Genomic DNA, 15,881 nt, shown 5'->3' on the forward strand with positions numbered 1-15,881 from the left:
ACTATCATGGACTTGTCAGTACCCGTTGATGCTTCATTTTTCGGCTCAGCCCTTTCCGAGATCTGAGCTATTCTAATGGGGGCAGATTTTGTTTAGCCCACATTTAAAAATTCTGAACACAGGCCTACTCCAAATATTTTCCCAAAAGCTATCCTGTTTGCTAGTTGTCTGCGGATGTTGCATAACCTTTTGGATGTTTTTGGGAATAAATCAAGATGTTTTTTTGAAATATAAACAAACACCTGCCCCCATTAACAATGACCAGGATCTCGGAAAAGGCTGAAGAAAAGAACAAAAATTCCAGGTTAGTGTGACCATTACAACTGCATGTTGAAATTGGCTGGAGTTATCCTTTAAGTTGAGAGACAGAGCCCATTATACTTCTTGGTGTAAGGTGGATAGGAAAAGTGTGTATAATGACGAGAAAGATGCATTATGATCCTTGACCTTCAAATCCCCCGTCTCTGTAACAGCTCCCTGAAGACATATCGCCGTGCCTCTCTCTCACTAACAGAGGCTACAGCACTCAACATTCATGAAGCTCAACAGCACATTTGCATTTGTTATGTTTACAACTGACTTCATTTGACCAAAACCATCATCAGACTGGAGTGGTCCACTTGACAAGAGAGAAAAATAAGGGGCCGTTTGTACAAGGACGATTGCGAGGGGAAAACAAAAAAAAATATTTGACCAAAAGTGTTATCGTTACACTGCAATCCTCCCATCTAGGCTTGAAGACACAAATCTCAAGACTCCTTCCATAGTGGGAGTTTTGAAGATGACTTGGGTTGCGTCTGGTTCTCTAGATTTTTGGGTCGTCAGCCCCATGTAAACGAAACCCACTTAAAATAAATGTACACTCGCAATCATTCTCATGTAAAAGGCATTGACATTTTTAAGAGGATTTTTGCGTCTTCTGTTTTGATTGTCACCATGTAAAGCCCAATTCGGTCCTCCTGACCCTGACCCTTTTCCAGCTATTACAACAATCTACCACAACCACTAAATTCTTGACTTAGTTGATCCTTGCAGCAGAAAACAAATCATTAAGGCACATTCCCAGACGTCATACATGGTTGTTAACAGAAGGCAAACGAAGGGTAAACACAGTCATTTAAATCATTTCTTTTTATTTTTAGACGTAGATATTTTTTCCCATTAGCACTGGACATCTCTGAAACCTACAACGGTCTCCCAAACTCCCCCAGAGCCGAGGGTGTTGTTAAGTTCTCATGGAAATAAAGTTCTGCATTCTCCTGTTCTGTTTTTTTTAAGCAGTTTTCTCCAAAAGTGGGGTTGGAGGCAGTGAGCGGAATGAGCAGGGTTAAGGCTGGAAGCTGGTGTTCTTCTCTCAAACTCACTATGGTCCTCTTTTTTTATGTATTCATTTATTTCGTTGTGGGTTTGCAAATCTTCCATGCACCCCACACGAAGCAAACAACAAAACAGAACAAAAAAAAGAAACCCACCACACACAAGACTGCTTTGGCAAAGGGCTTCCTCTGCCTGCCAGCAAGGAGAGAGGCTAGGTAGGAGGTTCTCGTCTGAGATAAGAGGAAACAAAAAACAAAATAAAACGTAAAAGATCTAAAATTAAATTGCAACCATAAATTCCAGAAAACAAAAAATACAAACAAACACACAAAAACAGGATAAAAAGGGGGAGAGAACATAGTCCTCAAAAACAGGAAGGGAAGAAAAAAAATCTTAATAATAATAATAATAATAATAACAATAACAATCATTCACACCCAACCAAACAAAAAGTAATCTATGATGTAGCAGTAATTTCTTTTCACAAAAAAGTGACATCAGGCCTTTGCAAAGTGACATCAATTTTGCTCTGTTTCATGCCCCCCCAGTGTCAGCTTTTGTTGAGACTTTCCCAAGAGCCTCCCCATATGAGATAAGCAAGTCTTTTGACAGCAAACTTTTTAAGCTCCTTTATATATATTTTTTTCCTCTTTTGCGACACCCTCCATTGTTTCCCTCCTGTATGGAGTAGGTTAAAGGAGGGGGTGGGTCAATTCCAGAAATCAATCGCCAAAACAGATTGCCAAGCCAAAAAACAAACAAAAGGAACTACCTCATTTCTTTTTTTCTTTTCACGAGTATAAATGCCAAGATCTATTTTGAATCCCATGCAGCAGACATAATTGCAAAAAGTATTCACCAGCCTCCTCTCTTTGCTTCCTCATTGTGTGTGCACTGGCCTGCTAAATACAGGTGTGTTGTATGTAATGTGTTGTGTTGTGTGTTAGAGAGTGATACTGCGAGGACAGAACTCATACAGACATGATAGCGAGGTTAGACAGCGGCCGGCCCGACGAGACCGGAAGAGGAGGCCAGCCAACGAACTGGACATTACTTCCCGAACATTTAACGATGGCATTCATTGGAGGTACCAACAGGCAGGCATATGGGCCGTGGGGTAGGGCGGACGGGGTGCAGTGGTGGAGCGACACAGAGAGAGCGAGACAGAGAGAGAGAGAGAGAGAGACAGAGGGATAGTGAAGGAAATAGAAGAGAGAGAGAGACGAGGAAGAGATGGAGCAGGAGGAAGTGATGAGAACCCCCTGCCTCCCCACTTAAAACTCATCTTCCCTCCATTAAAAAAAAATAAAAACGTACAAAACAAAAAAGCAAAAAAATATCCCATCACCCCTTGAAATAGTCCGCCGTGTTCACCCACTCCGGCCCCGTTTACCTGCCGTCGTCCCGCTTGGCCCGCGTCTGGCCCAGGTGGTCGCAGGGCTGCTGCACCCAGTTGTTGTCGTGCAGGCCGACGCGGCAGCCCGGCGTGTCCTTGTCTGTGCGCCGGCAGCACATCCAGTAGGAGCGTCCGTAAGGCAGGTCGTGGTGGTAAGGTTTGGGGTGCCAGCGGCAGAGCGAGACATCGCCGCGCGCGTACTGCCGCTTGCACTGCTTGCAGGGGTCGTCGCGGTACTGCGGGTCCTGGTTCCAGCGCGAGTCCGTGGCGCGCACGCCGTACGTCTCGATCAGCGCCTTGAAGTCGTGGCAGGTGCACTTGAGCGCCGCCAGTGAGCGCGTGGGCAGGTAGCTGAAGATGTTGACCATGATGTGGTCGGGCAGCGACAGCATGTACTGCCGCGGCTCCAGCAGACGCTGGATCTGGAAACGGATCTCCAGGAAGTCGTGAGACACGTGCCGGTAGAGTCGACACAGCGACGACGACGAATCGGGGCTGCTCGTCGCCGTGCCGTCCTCTAGAATCGGCGAAATGGGGCGCTCCCCCGCCCCGTTGGCGACGACGCCCGACACGCCCTTACCCCCCACTAAGGGCCCGCCACTGTTGTTATTGTTGTTGGCGCAGTCCAACGAGATCAAGCCTACGCCGCCTTTAGTGCTAGTGCCCGTGACGTCGTGCTCGTCGGCGGGGGTGGCGGGCTGCAGGAAGAAGAGCTGGCCGGGCGGGGGGTCGTCGCCGGCGTCTGTGGAGCTGCCCACCCCTCCCCCGCCGCCGCCGCTCTTGGCGAAGCACACGGTCTCCTCCTGGACATTCTCGGTGCTGTCCTTGCCGTAGAAAACGCACTGATCCACGGCGCCCGTCACCACCACCTCCACGTGGAAGCCGGTCACGCGCTCGCGGGAAACATTCTTCTTCGTCGTCGTCGTCTCCGTCGCCACGGGCACCCCCAGCTCGGGGCCGGCGCCCTCGGCAACGGCCGAGCAGGGAGAGATGACGGAGGAGGAGGAGGTGCAGGCGGAGGAGGAGGAGCAGGGAGGCCTGTCGGAGTGCTGTGCGTCTCCTCCGTCGGCGGAGGCGGCCTTGGAGGAGGCGCCCTGGGCCAGGAGGAGACTGGGGTCTCGAGATGAAGGGCTGAGCAGCTGGTAGAGGTCGCAGGTGATCTTCTCTTTGGCGCGTGCTCCCGTCTGGGTGCCGGCCGAGCCGCAGCTCATGAACATGCAGCGCGGCGGCCGGCCGGCGGGCTCCGACTGCGAGCGGGAGTCGATGCTTGAGACACGGAAGGCGATGCGCACCTCGCCCCGCCCGTGGCTGGCATGCGGCGGCGGCGGACCCGGAGCCGAACCCAAACCGCCCACCTTCTCCCCGCCAGACGCCCTGTCTTTGGCTGGTGGCGTCGCGTTCTCCACGCTCTGCTGGGACTCGTAGTGTGCCACGGCCTGGGCCACACGCCTTGTATCTCCCAGCTGCAGCTCACCACCATCCTCATCCCCCTCCTCGTCCTCGTCCTCCTCCTCGCCCTCCTGCCCCTGCTCGTCCAAATCGGTGCTGATGGAGTCCGGTAGAGAGGCGGCGTCCTCCTCGGACATGTAGACCACCGGGGCCGAGTCCGAGTCGGGCAGGAAGAGGCCGCCGTTGGCCTGGGAGTGGTGATGGTGGTGGTTAGACGTTGTAGATGACGAGGTGGTGATGGTCTGTCCCTGCATCACCATGCCCTGTAAGGCCATGGCCGTGCGTTGCTCCACCAGAGCCACCATCTCGGCCACCGACAGCAGATCCGTCTCGCTCACCCCGGCCAGACCGTTCTCGTCCACCACCACGGGCACGGCGTGAGCAGTGCTGGTGGTGGTGGTGGCGTCGGGCGGCGCCGCCTCGCCGGGCGTGCGGACGGGCGGGTCATAGGAGGAGCAGCGGCGCCGGCGCTTGGCCTTGGTGCAGTCGGTGGCCCAGTTGCCCTTGACCTTCATGGCGCTGGGCCGCGGCAGGCCCGCGCCGCTGAACTGGTGCGCCACGAAGAAGGCGATCTTCTCCTTGGTGTTGCCCGGCTTGATGACGTACCAGGTGTCCAGCAGCACGCGCCCGTCCTCCACCTGAACAGAATAGAATTGAAAGCGTTTTGTCGTCACTGTTCACATGTACAATTTACATTATATACTGTACATGTTCACAATGGTGAAAAGCAACTCACTTCAGTGCCAACATTTAACATTGGATATAGGCCTATATAAAATCCACAAACACAAATCCACACACATCCAGGGGGGTATTCCGAGAACATGGTTAAGTGATAAACCTGGCTAAGTTAACCTAGAGGAAGTGGTAAACCTGATAATAGATCCGTGTCATTCAGTTAAAAAATGAGGCACCTGGTTGCTTGTGATTTACCACTACACCTCAACCTTAAAGGAGAAGTCCATTTTTTTTTAACATTAAGGCCATTTTCTGAGTAGTCTGCAATGTTTTGTCCCCCTCACCGTTTATTTCATGTTTGCTGCAGTCTCTGTTATTTGGCTGATTTGGATTTTATCTCAACCAGCTTTAGAATGGTCACTCAGAAAATGGCCTTAAAATGTTCAAAAAAGTGGACTTCTCCTTTAACTTCTAGATTCTTGGAATACCCCCAGATCCTGCAAGCTGGTATTGCATATTAGTTATCGCACCTGCACGGCAGTGGGAGAGGGTGGTGCAGGGGGAGGAGGGGGTGGCTGCGGGGGCTGCATGGTCTGGGTGCCGTCTTCGCTGGGGGGCATGTTTTCCGTGCCCGCATCCTCCTCCTCCTCCTCCTGCTCGCCCTCTAAGGAGGTTCTACCCAAGGCGGCGTCCGCCTTGCAGAGCGGGGGAGGGGGGCTCGACGTGCCACCGCCGCTACCCCCACCCCCGCCAGGACCCGTGCCCGCTCCTCCATATGGCTTCTGGTTCTGCGAGTAGGTGCCGAAGGGGCGCGGGCACCACAGCCGAATGTGGGAGAAGGTGTCGCGGTTCATAATGCGAACCCCGTCGGGAGGAGCATCGCTGCTGCACAGCCTCTCTCGCTCTGCTCTACGCTGGGCCGCTGCCGAGGACTTCGCCGACGCCACACATTCTGCTGCCGAGCTCCCTTCACAGCTGCACGCAGGCACACAAGAGGTCTACAATCTGGAAGAAGACACAGAGAGATAGGGGGAAATACATTGGTGAAATGCTGTGAAATATAGGGTGCCGAAGTCCCTTCACAGTTTCACGAAGGCACACAAGAGGTCTACAATCTGGAAGAAGACACAGAGAAATAGGGGGAAATACATTGGTGAAATGCTGTGAAATATGGGGTGACCAAGTCTCCACCTCTTCTACACGGCTCATGAGGATTGAGAAGGCATCTAATGGACTGATCAAATTTACTTTCCGATCCACCAGTTATCAATGATGACAACATACACTCATCTCACGAGTCATTTCGTATCACAATTTTGGACCTACGGTTCAATACACCTTAAGATTCTTTTAAATATATTTTTAAAAAGTAATCTATTTGCTTTTTTCACATTTCAAGCTTGGATGAAGGGTAACAGTACTTTGAAAGGGTGTATCTTTATACTGCTTTCTTGCACAACGATACAGTATCATGATGCAGCGCATCATAATTTCTTGGTTTGATACATTATCGTTACAGCCCTAATGATAACCAATGGTGTGGTTGTCGACTTCACTTGTCAAGCGATTTTTGAGTTGTGTGCGTGCAAAATGTAATAATTTGGACTTCACAAGAGAAGTTGTGTGTCTGACATCCAGGCACTTTGGCCGCTGCGCAGCGGTGGGTCTGGCTGTGCACCTTCAGGCTTGGCTGACATCAAATACTTTGTGAGGCAAAAATGCAGTCTATTACCTACTCTTGCCCACAAAAAAAGGTTAAGATAACTTCTCTTGCCTGCAGAACACGAGTGGTCTACCCCTACCGACACCAATCCAAATCTTTAAAATTCACTGCCTTGGCCCTACCGGTAGGGCACTGGGTTGCTACGCTGGTTATGCGGGTTCAATTCCAGCCCGCTTCATTTGACAATCCTTCCACATCTCTCTCTACTCACTCGTTTCCTGTATGACGTTGGCACCCCATTGGTGATACAATTCATAGTGTGCGATAAAGGAAACTGAAACATGGCCTTGTTTATTTTCTTGCTTTTTCTCCTTTTTGGACAAGTGTGCATATGGCCACTTCCAAAAACACCTACGCTTGTCAAGAACCTGTGATAACCGTGTCTTACATATGTGCACCTCCCTTTTCAATAATTAGGACTTACATTGTTTAGCCAAAAAATATGCATACTAACAAACTACATTTAGTGACAAATCATTTAGTAATTTGTACCGACTGAAATTTTTGATTGTAATAGTTCAACATTCTTTGGAACTGACCTTCTGCACCCATCATTTAATTTCCACTTTGGAGCAATTTGCAAGACAGCACACATAAGTTTTGGCTAGACCGTATGTTTATTACACAGCCTCCCCAAAGAGCTGCAGAACGTTCCTTTGGACTCTTAGAACTTGAATTGCTTATTCCATGTTTAGGAGGTCTGAGTTGTCTTTATACCGACTTGTTGCTACATGTGACGTGGTTGCAAAGGGGCAAGGGGCAAGGCAGATGAAGAGAAGCCATAAGGCCATGATGCATTTATAAGACCATGGAATTCACTGAGCACTTATAAATTGCAAAAGACTCCAGTTTATTCATTACTCAGTAGACAGTAGACAGTAAACAGCCACGTAAGCTAATATGCAGGACACTGGAGTTGACAACATAAAATGGTCAATCATATGGAGGTAACAATGACTTGTATGGCTACATGGGCAGTCATGGGTAAGCGGTTAGGTCGTCAGACTTGTATCCCAAAGGCTGTCGGTTCAACTCCTGACCCGCCAAGTCGGTGGGGGAGTAATTAACCAGTGCTCTCCCCATCCTCCTCCATGACTAAGGTACCCTGAACATGATACCGTCCCGTCCCACCACACTGCTCCCCTTGGCGCCCCATTGGAGGCTGCCCCCTTGAACAGGTGAGGCATAAATGTAATTTTGTTGTGAGCACTGTGTGCTGTTGAGTGCTGAGTCACAATGACAACGAGAGTTGGAGTTTCCCATGTGGGCTTTCACTGTCACTAAATCCATGTTTCAAGGAGTAACCTCGCTTCCCCACCCCCTTTTTTAAACAACATCAATGCACAACAAATGGAATGTGAATGGATTCTGACTGAGGTCATAAGGATCATGGGTGCATGTAAGCATACAATATAATATTTTAATAGGCGAGTTGAGTCAAGTCCTTGGAAAGATTATGGACTTATCAAAACACAATGCACTAGACCCAAGAAAAGCACCATAAACACACCTTTGCCTCCAGATCCACTTCACATATTTTCAGGGCTTTCAAGTCTTAGCATATTTGGACCCGATCTGGGCAACTGTAAATTGTCAATTAGGACTTAATGCCTTATTAAACAGCAACACCACGAAAGTGCCAAAACACAGACTGCTGGCAAACACCACACACAAAGACAAAACCAAGACTTGGGCTGGTCTAAGATTATTTACACTGCAACGCCAAATACCAAACATGTTAATGCACAGTACACATGCAGTACACTGCGGTGTACTCAACAACACTTAGATCCTGGACGCCTAATCACTTTCCACAAGCTCTTAGCAAGAGCTTTCAATAATGTTGTTGAGGACGGGATGAAAAAAAGGGGGGAGAAAGTACAACTCCTTGAAACGTCACTTCACACCGTCAGCAGCTCAAATCTGCACCTCTCTCAACAACAACCCCCCATGCAACAGACAGCCACTCAATCGAGTGTCAATATTTTGTTACATTCCCTGTGCTGCACGGTGGTAAATGCTCAGATAGGCAGAGATGGTGGTGGAGGAGGAGGTGGTGGTGGAGGAGGAGGAGGGGGTGAAATCGCTGACACTAATCCCCCAATGGGCTTGCGCCGTTTTGGGCTCTCCTCTACCGCACTGCCTGCAAGACTCAAGTCATGATTACAGAGAAAGCCCACTGCAGGGCTTTTCAAAGCACCATGGATATGTGCACCACACAGACATGTCATCACCAAGCCATCAAGACCGTATTCCAAAATTACGCAAGACAGTTAAAGATTTAGGGAGATGAAGCCCACAATAACACCCACCTCCCTCCCTCCCTTCCCCCTCCCTCCACACACATGCACTTAGAAATATCCACTCGTGGGTGTTAAGTGTATACGGCTCAACACAAGAGTAAAAAAATAAACCACTGAAGAGGGCTCAAATCTGTAGGACTCTGTTCCGTGTGCCTAACTGGATCTGCAGAGATTTAATCATCAGACAGATCGGAAATGGTGGAAACGGCATTGGCCATGATGTCCGGCAGCCACAACAGAAAGAAGAGAGGGAGGGATGTGGAGGAATGATTTCAGCTAGGCGTGGCGTGCATCACACCACTAATGCAGACCTCACGTCTACAATGTCAAACCCTTCGGGATAGGGATGATGATGATGCACTTTATTCGCTCTCCAATGAAAACAATTGCTGCAAATTACATGCAGATTTCAGCCATTTACGTAATCTCGTCAAATCCTAGCAGAGGCCCGGGATAGCTGGGATAGAAAGCACTTCATGGCACATTTAGGGCTGCTAGTCTCATACAGGGCATGCATAAATACACTACACAACACACACAAACACAAAACACAAACACACACACACACACACACACACACACACACACACACACACACACACACACACACACACACACACACACACACACACACACACACACACACACACACACACAAAACACAAACACAAACACAAACACAAACACACACACACACACACACACACACACACAAACACACACACACACACAACCTCTCTCTCACGCATTGCTCTGCCAGGTCTTGCCCTTCATTTCTGTAGCCGACAGCCACTCAGTCACTCAACGGCCTTTCAACAGAGAAAATGTCATCACGCCGTTATCAAGATGGGGCTGGGGAGAAGAGACAGGCAGCTCTCCACTTCAGCCTTCCACTGTCAACACAACAACGTTCACAAGTGAAACCAAAACCAACAAATAGGGAAACAACATGCCAACACAAACACACACTCAAGAAGAGACAAGCCAGTGAAAGTGAAATCAATGAATTCAGCACCTCAGCCAATCTTAACTTGCCCTCATTGGCCCTCCACCCCACCCCCAACAACAAACCCTTTCCACTTCCCTCCCAGAAGCCTGCGGTCACAACCTCTCTCTCTGTCTTGTCAGACAGACTCTGCCTCTCCCTCTCCCCTCCAGTAAGGTGGCTGGCTGGGTCAGACCCTCTGTTGCACTGCACTGCACTGCTCCATGATGAATTACGACGGCCACAGACGCACTCCACCCCTGCGCGTCTGCACACACAATGCGACCGTGGGCAGGGGCGGTGGCGTTGGCGGTGGTGGGTGGAGGAGGGGGCCACCGAGGCGATGAGATGAGATGCATGCAGGGTCCTCCTCCCCACCCCTGGCAACAATGGGGCCTGCTGCTACTGCTGCGGCTTCCTTCATCACAAGCCGCGCCAGACGCAAAAATAAAAAGGAGCCAGGGGCGGAGGAGAGGAGCCCTTTTGTCACGGGCGGAGAGGCGCGCAGCCTTCTACACAGCACAGCACAGCAGAGCGAGAGCCAACAGCTTATGATGAAGTGATTGGTGGCACTTAGCGGGATAATGGGCAGGAACCCCCTCTCTGTCTCTCTCCACCACCATGCACAACATCCATCCACCTACTGACTGAGGAGGCCAAACTAAAAGAGGGGGTCAGCTCAGCAGCAGCAGCAAGGTTTTAATCAGCCCTTCATCCAGTCTGACCAGAGTGTCTAATTATGGCAGCCACCACCGGGGGACAAAAGGGCTCTGCCTCTCAACCCAAACGAGTAACCAGCCTTCTTCCTGAAGAAAGGGATCTTCTTCCTGAATGAGGAAACTGGAAGAGGGCCCGCATTATGCTTCCATTGGTGTTAGTGGGCTGTGTAATGACAGTGACATTTTCAGACTTTCAACAGTTGAAATCTTGGAAAATATATATGCATCTGTCTCACGGGTTTAAAGACAACAAAAGTAAGCAACTGTCTGTACAAAGGGTTGTCACTAGGGATGCACCGATGTGAAAATTTTGGCCGATACCGATATCCGATATAAATGTTGCTGTAAGGGCCGATAACCGATATTAACCGATACCATTGTTTTTTAGTTTTTTAAAAGAGATAACATTTAATACAGACTGACAATGATGCAAACGAACTGAATTTTTGAATGTCCTCTTATTTCCAAAAACTCCCTGTGATAAAATTAGATGAAAAATAGAGACAAACTAGAAGACAAACAATAAAAGTCACCGTCAAGTCCAATCTTTTAGAACCTTAACATATAAAAAAAACCATTGGCGTTAACATCGGCCCAGTTTTACCCATCGGACCGATGTCTGATGTGTTGAGAAATGTCAAATATCGGCCGGTACCGATACATCTGGCCGATACATCGTGCATCCCTAGTTGTCACAACCATGCTAACAAACCCAACTGGGAAGAGTCGTGAACAGTTATAACTTTGCACTGAAAAACATTTTGAACACAACTTAGTTTGAGTCATATAATAGCTAAAACGCAGACTCAGGCCAGAGACACAATCTCCACTCATCAAAGGTAGAAGATAGAACAAGTGTGCAGTCTACCCCTGCAAGATTCTGACCTGTTGCCCAGAAAACCTATAACTATTGTACTACAGTATTATGTATTTCCGCTCACTAGACAGAACCCATTCATCTAGTAACAGCCAGATAATAGAATGCCATGTTTGTTAACAAAACAGCTAAACAAATACAACTACTACCATCTTGTTGTTGTCTTAGACAGACACGTCAGCCCTGCTGAACACAACACAGAGGTATGACACACTCAGGAAAATGCTTACCATCATTCAAACTGAAAAAATGTGGCAGTTTTAGCAACACTGCTCCAACTACTCGAATAGACTTGGTGGGAAAAGAGCCTGTGAAGAAGTGTGAAGAATGCTTGCTTCAAAGCTATTTACATACAGAGCTCAAAATGTCAAGTGAAGAGAGGCTTTAAAGACTGCCAATTGATCAAGTGGTGGACTTCGCCCAACCTGTCAAGATGTAACCCAACAGGTTATACAGTGTTACCAGTCTGCGTGAGTGAGGCCTTGTGGGTGGGGGATAAGATAGCTCACCTGGACAGACAGATTAGCTATCGAGTAGAAAGTTACGATACCCACCAAGACAAACGATGTGACAGGCGCGCGTTTTCTTGTAGTGGAAATACACAGTGGGGATTTTATCACTATGGTTCGGTTGTGTTGGTCAGCACACCATAAAAACAAAAACATTCGCCATGTCTTACGGGAGAAAGGACGCAAGTGGCTTTGTGAAATTTTACACTGAACTGAGAGCAAAGCTAACCTGTTAAACACCAGCTATGAAACGTCCATAACAACCAGGAAGGCTGCCCACATAAATCAAATATCATGACAATTCATAAAGAAACAACAACCTCAATCTGAACCTTGATAGTCAACAGCCAAGTTGCACTGTTTCCATAAACACAGCTTAGCGATCCCATGTCATTAGCGGGTTATTACACTAAACTGAGAGGTTCGGTAGGCCGACATTGTAAAGACTTCCTTGTCATACAAACTGTTGTTTATTCATGCAAACATCGAGTCTCGTCTCGCATACCTAAAGATGACCCTGAACAAGCATCAAACCCATTTGTTTAAAACTGGCCAATATCACCCACATTTGATATTTGTTAGCTAGCAACCACCAATGTCATAAACAAGCTATATAGCTACCACCAGAAGAAAGCGAACTAATAGTTCACTCACTGACAGTAGAGTTTACTTATAGTCAACCGTAACAAACCTTTGAACACACAGGCTACAATGTCATTACACCTCAAACATCGCAAGAGGTTAAAAAGCTGTAACAACGAAATCAGAAAGCCAGTATTACAACCCCGTCTCGCTAGCCGAATAAGGCAACTAATGATGCCTAGCTGGTTGGTAACTAGGTTGTGTTTGCTAACTTACCTAGCTAACAAACAGGTGTATTTATTAACAGGCATAACAGGGGCATAACTCAATTTTGACAGATTATGCATCCCTCGATGCAATAATCTTCCATACCTACACGTTCCTGTTGCTCATAAGAACATTTAAGCATCCACACATTCCGACATTACTTGGCAGACTCCATGCTAAGGTTTAGATAGCTAGCCTTACCTAGCTAACAAAGTTGGGGATGAGGAAAAACAATTCCTAAAATTGTTTTATGACATACTAAACCAAAGTACAACACTCACAGAGTTAAAATATCACCAAAGAAAATGGGTATATTATGTGACAAATGGTATACAGTAGCATACCATTTACTTGATATCTTTTAAAAGGTGACAAATTCTAATCTTTAGTTTCAGCTAGCAGCTGATACACGTCGTTGTAAACAATTTCAGTCCCTCGCGTTAAGTGGGCCTTTTATGGCATAGACATCCTCATACATTGCTATTTTCCACTGTGTTTTTCCAAATACAACTAAAGAATGGTAAAGTTTTATCAACGGGATAGTTTGTTGGCATTAACAAACGTTTGTTCTCTCCTAAGTAGTCTGGTTAATTGTCCTAGAGCTGGCAGACAACCCATCTAGGTGCCACAGCTAGCTAGCTCGCAAGCTAGCTCACTAGGTACGCAATGCTGACTCGTTCACAGCCAATGTTAATGCCATTAACAGTCTTTCTAAATTGCATTGTTTCCCTTCTTACCTAGAAAATAATCCTCAGGTACGTTGTTATGATGAGGTTTGCCCGTCCAGAACTGTCTTTATGCGTAGACGTGTCAATAAACTGATTCCTCTTCCCCTCCAGACCACCAAACAAGGAAGGAATCAGAACAAGGATGTCGGACTGCAGGTATGAACCAACCTAGTGCTAGCCTGTTAGCTTTAGCTAAATTCTGGCTAGCGTTCACGTTAGCTACCTGCGGTGCCTATCTTGATTTAGCTAATCCACACACAGTATGTCCGATTTTGATTAGGTAGGGCACCCAACATTAGAGGGCGCATTCATTCAATAATTGTTCTATTTTTTGTTAACTTGTGTAAATTTTCAGCACTTTTAAGATGGCCTTTGACTGCTAACATAAGTTGTTTCTAGGTTTCCTGCATAGCTAACCATAATAGTCAGCCATAGGCGAGCAGTCGAGCAAGGCCATCTTGTTGACAGGCAGCTGCATAAGCCTTTTAACCAATGGCAAAGCAGACTCGATGGCGTGCCCATATATGGCTTTCACTTGCTCCCCCTTTCTGCAAGCCCTCCTTCTCACCCCCTCCGCTACTCTCCCTACCCACCAGCACCTCCCCCCTGTATCATTTGGGGTTGCCAGGTCAGTTCAGCTGTGTTGTCATGTTGCCAAATGAGTATTTTTCACGAATTTTCCCCCCACCAGATGTGCCTTCTGAATTTGACTCTGTCTTTGGACATAATTTTCTTTACATCTGTAAGCCTAAATGATATTTACAAATGTTAGGAATAATTCAAAGTGCTAATGGATGTGCCAACTGGATGCAGGCCCCAGGGGCCACAAGGTCAGAAGGGGTCACAACACCCTTCCCCAAGTGGCCTGGTACACACCAGGTACCGTTATGTCAGGTATTTGACTGGGAGATATTTGTGAACTACTGACACTTTATCCCTGGGACAGGCATCCCCTGGAAAGACACAAGAGTAACCGGGCGAATACACAGACGGCGGCGAGATTAAGCAACAGAGAATCGCTGGAGTGTGCAGCACGAGCGATACGAGCGATGGAAACGACAGAGTAGGCCCGGGCTATTCAATTGGAGGCCCGAGGGCCACATGCGGCCCAGATGCAGTCCACATGCGGCCCAGACGTGGCCCCCAACTGAAGCAGTATACATTTCAGTTTTGTTCCTGCAGTACAACACATTTTTTGCTTGTGAATCTTCTGCTTGTCTTATACATTCACATTTATTGTGAGCAAGTTTTAGGTTAGAGGAACATGTTTAAAATTTGTTTGTGGACTACTGATTTTAAGTGTCATTTCAGTGGTCGTGATGTCTGAAAATGTGCGGCCCGACTGCAGTTCTTGGTTTCGAAATGTGGCCCAGATGAAATTCTAATTGAATAGCCCTGTAGGCTATGTCCGTTAAAAGCAGAATGCAAGCATGCCGACATTCCAATTGACTGTGGCAGCTGTCGCTGAACCACATAGCTCATCACACCTATTTGAAAATACACTCAAGTAAAAGTGAAAAAGTACTTTATAAAAGCTACTTCATTATTTTTCCTCTCTCGCTTGGCACCAGCCATCATCCAACACGTTGATATGGGTAGTACAGTGAAAATGCTGCACTCAAGCAGGCTTAAATTCATTTAAAGATGCACTGAGTAGTATTGTGGCCAGAGTAGTATTGGAACTATGTTGCTCATAATAAACTGCCTATTGCAAAATTGGATATTTTCATGAATATTTACTAAGTAATAATCCAATATAATATGACCAAAGTACAGTAATTTTTGCTGCTAAAAATGTCTATTTGAAATTCCAAATAGTGGACATGGAGAAGATCCACCTTTTCATGAAGTAGAGTATCGAGTAGAGAGTATAATTTGCTCCCAGGGGGAAATTAAGGTAAGTAGCATACATAGACCTACATAAATACAGAAGACATTACACACAGGTTTTACACACATATCTTAACCATATATATAGCACAGTCTTACATACATTCACACACACACACACACACACACACACACACACACACACACACACACACACACACACACACACACACACACACACACACACACACACACACACACACACACACACACACACACACACACACAAATTAAAATGTGTACAAAGAAAAAGTGTCCTAGTGATATATCACATATGCCTTAGCTGAGCGGTATGCTACAGAACAACCCAAGACCAAGTAACCAACTAAGTGTCCAGGAGTGTCAGGAGTCACTGTGCATGGTACAATGTCTATTGTATTCAGTACACGAGAAGTGCAATGTTTTGATCTGTGATTTTTTTTTATTTATTTTTTTATTTGTGAAAAGGGTATAAAAAA

General features: G+C 47.1%; 1 protein-coding gene across 1 annotated transcript; it reads right to left on the reverse strand.

Annotated features, from left to right (window-relative positions):
- Positions 1-1,116: 1,116 nt before the first annotated feature.
- fbxo46 (F-box protein 46) lies at positions 1,117-13,986 on the reverse strand. Its single transcript, XM_063205493.1, has 3 exons — positions 13,543-13,986; positions 5,371-5,845; positions 1,117-4,800 (listed from the first exon to the last, which is right to left on the reverse strand). The coding sequence occupies exons 2-3, from the start codon at positions 5,692-5,694 to the stop codon at positions 2,707-2,709; spliced, it is 2,418 nt and encodes an 805-aa protein (XP_063061563.1). The 5' UTR covers positions 5,695-5,845; positions 13,543-13,986; the 3' UTR covers positions 1,117-2,706.
- Between the last annotated feature and the right edge of the window lie 1,895 nt (positions 13,987-15,881).

This window comes from Engraulis encrasicolus, chromosome 8 (genome assembly GCF_034702125.1).
Source record: "Engraulis encrasicolus isolate BLACKSEA-1 chromosome 8, IST_EnEncr_1.0, whole genome shotgun sequence".
Taxonomy (NCBI): Eukaryota; Metazoa; Chordata; class Actinopteri; order Clupeiformes; family Engraulidae; genus Engraulis; species Engraulis encrasicolus.

Bases quoted from the DNA above. Each gene is read 5' to 3' on its own strand.
- fbxo46 (XM_063205493.1), bottom strand. From the start codon at position 5,694: ATGAACCGCGACACCTTCTCCCACATTCGGCTGTGGTGCCCGCGCCCC. The intron at 4,801-5,370 runs GTGCGATAACTA...TATTCTGTTCAG, and splicing joins CCTCTCCCACTGCCGTGCAG to GTGGAGGACGGGCGCGTGCT.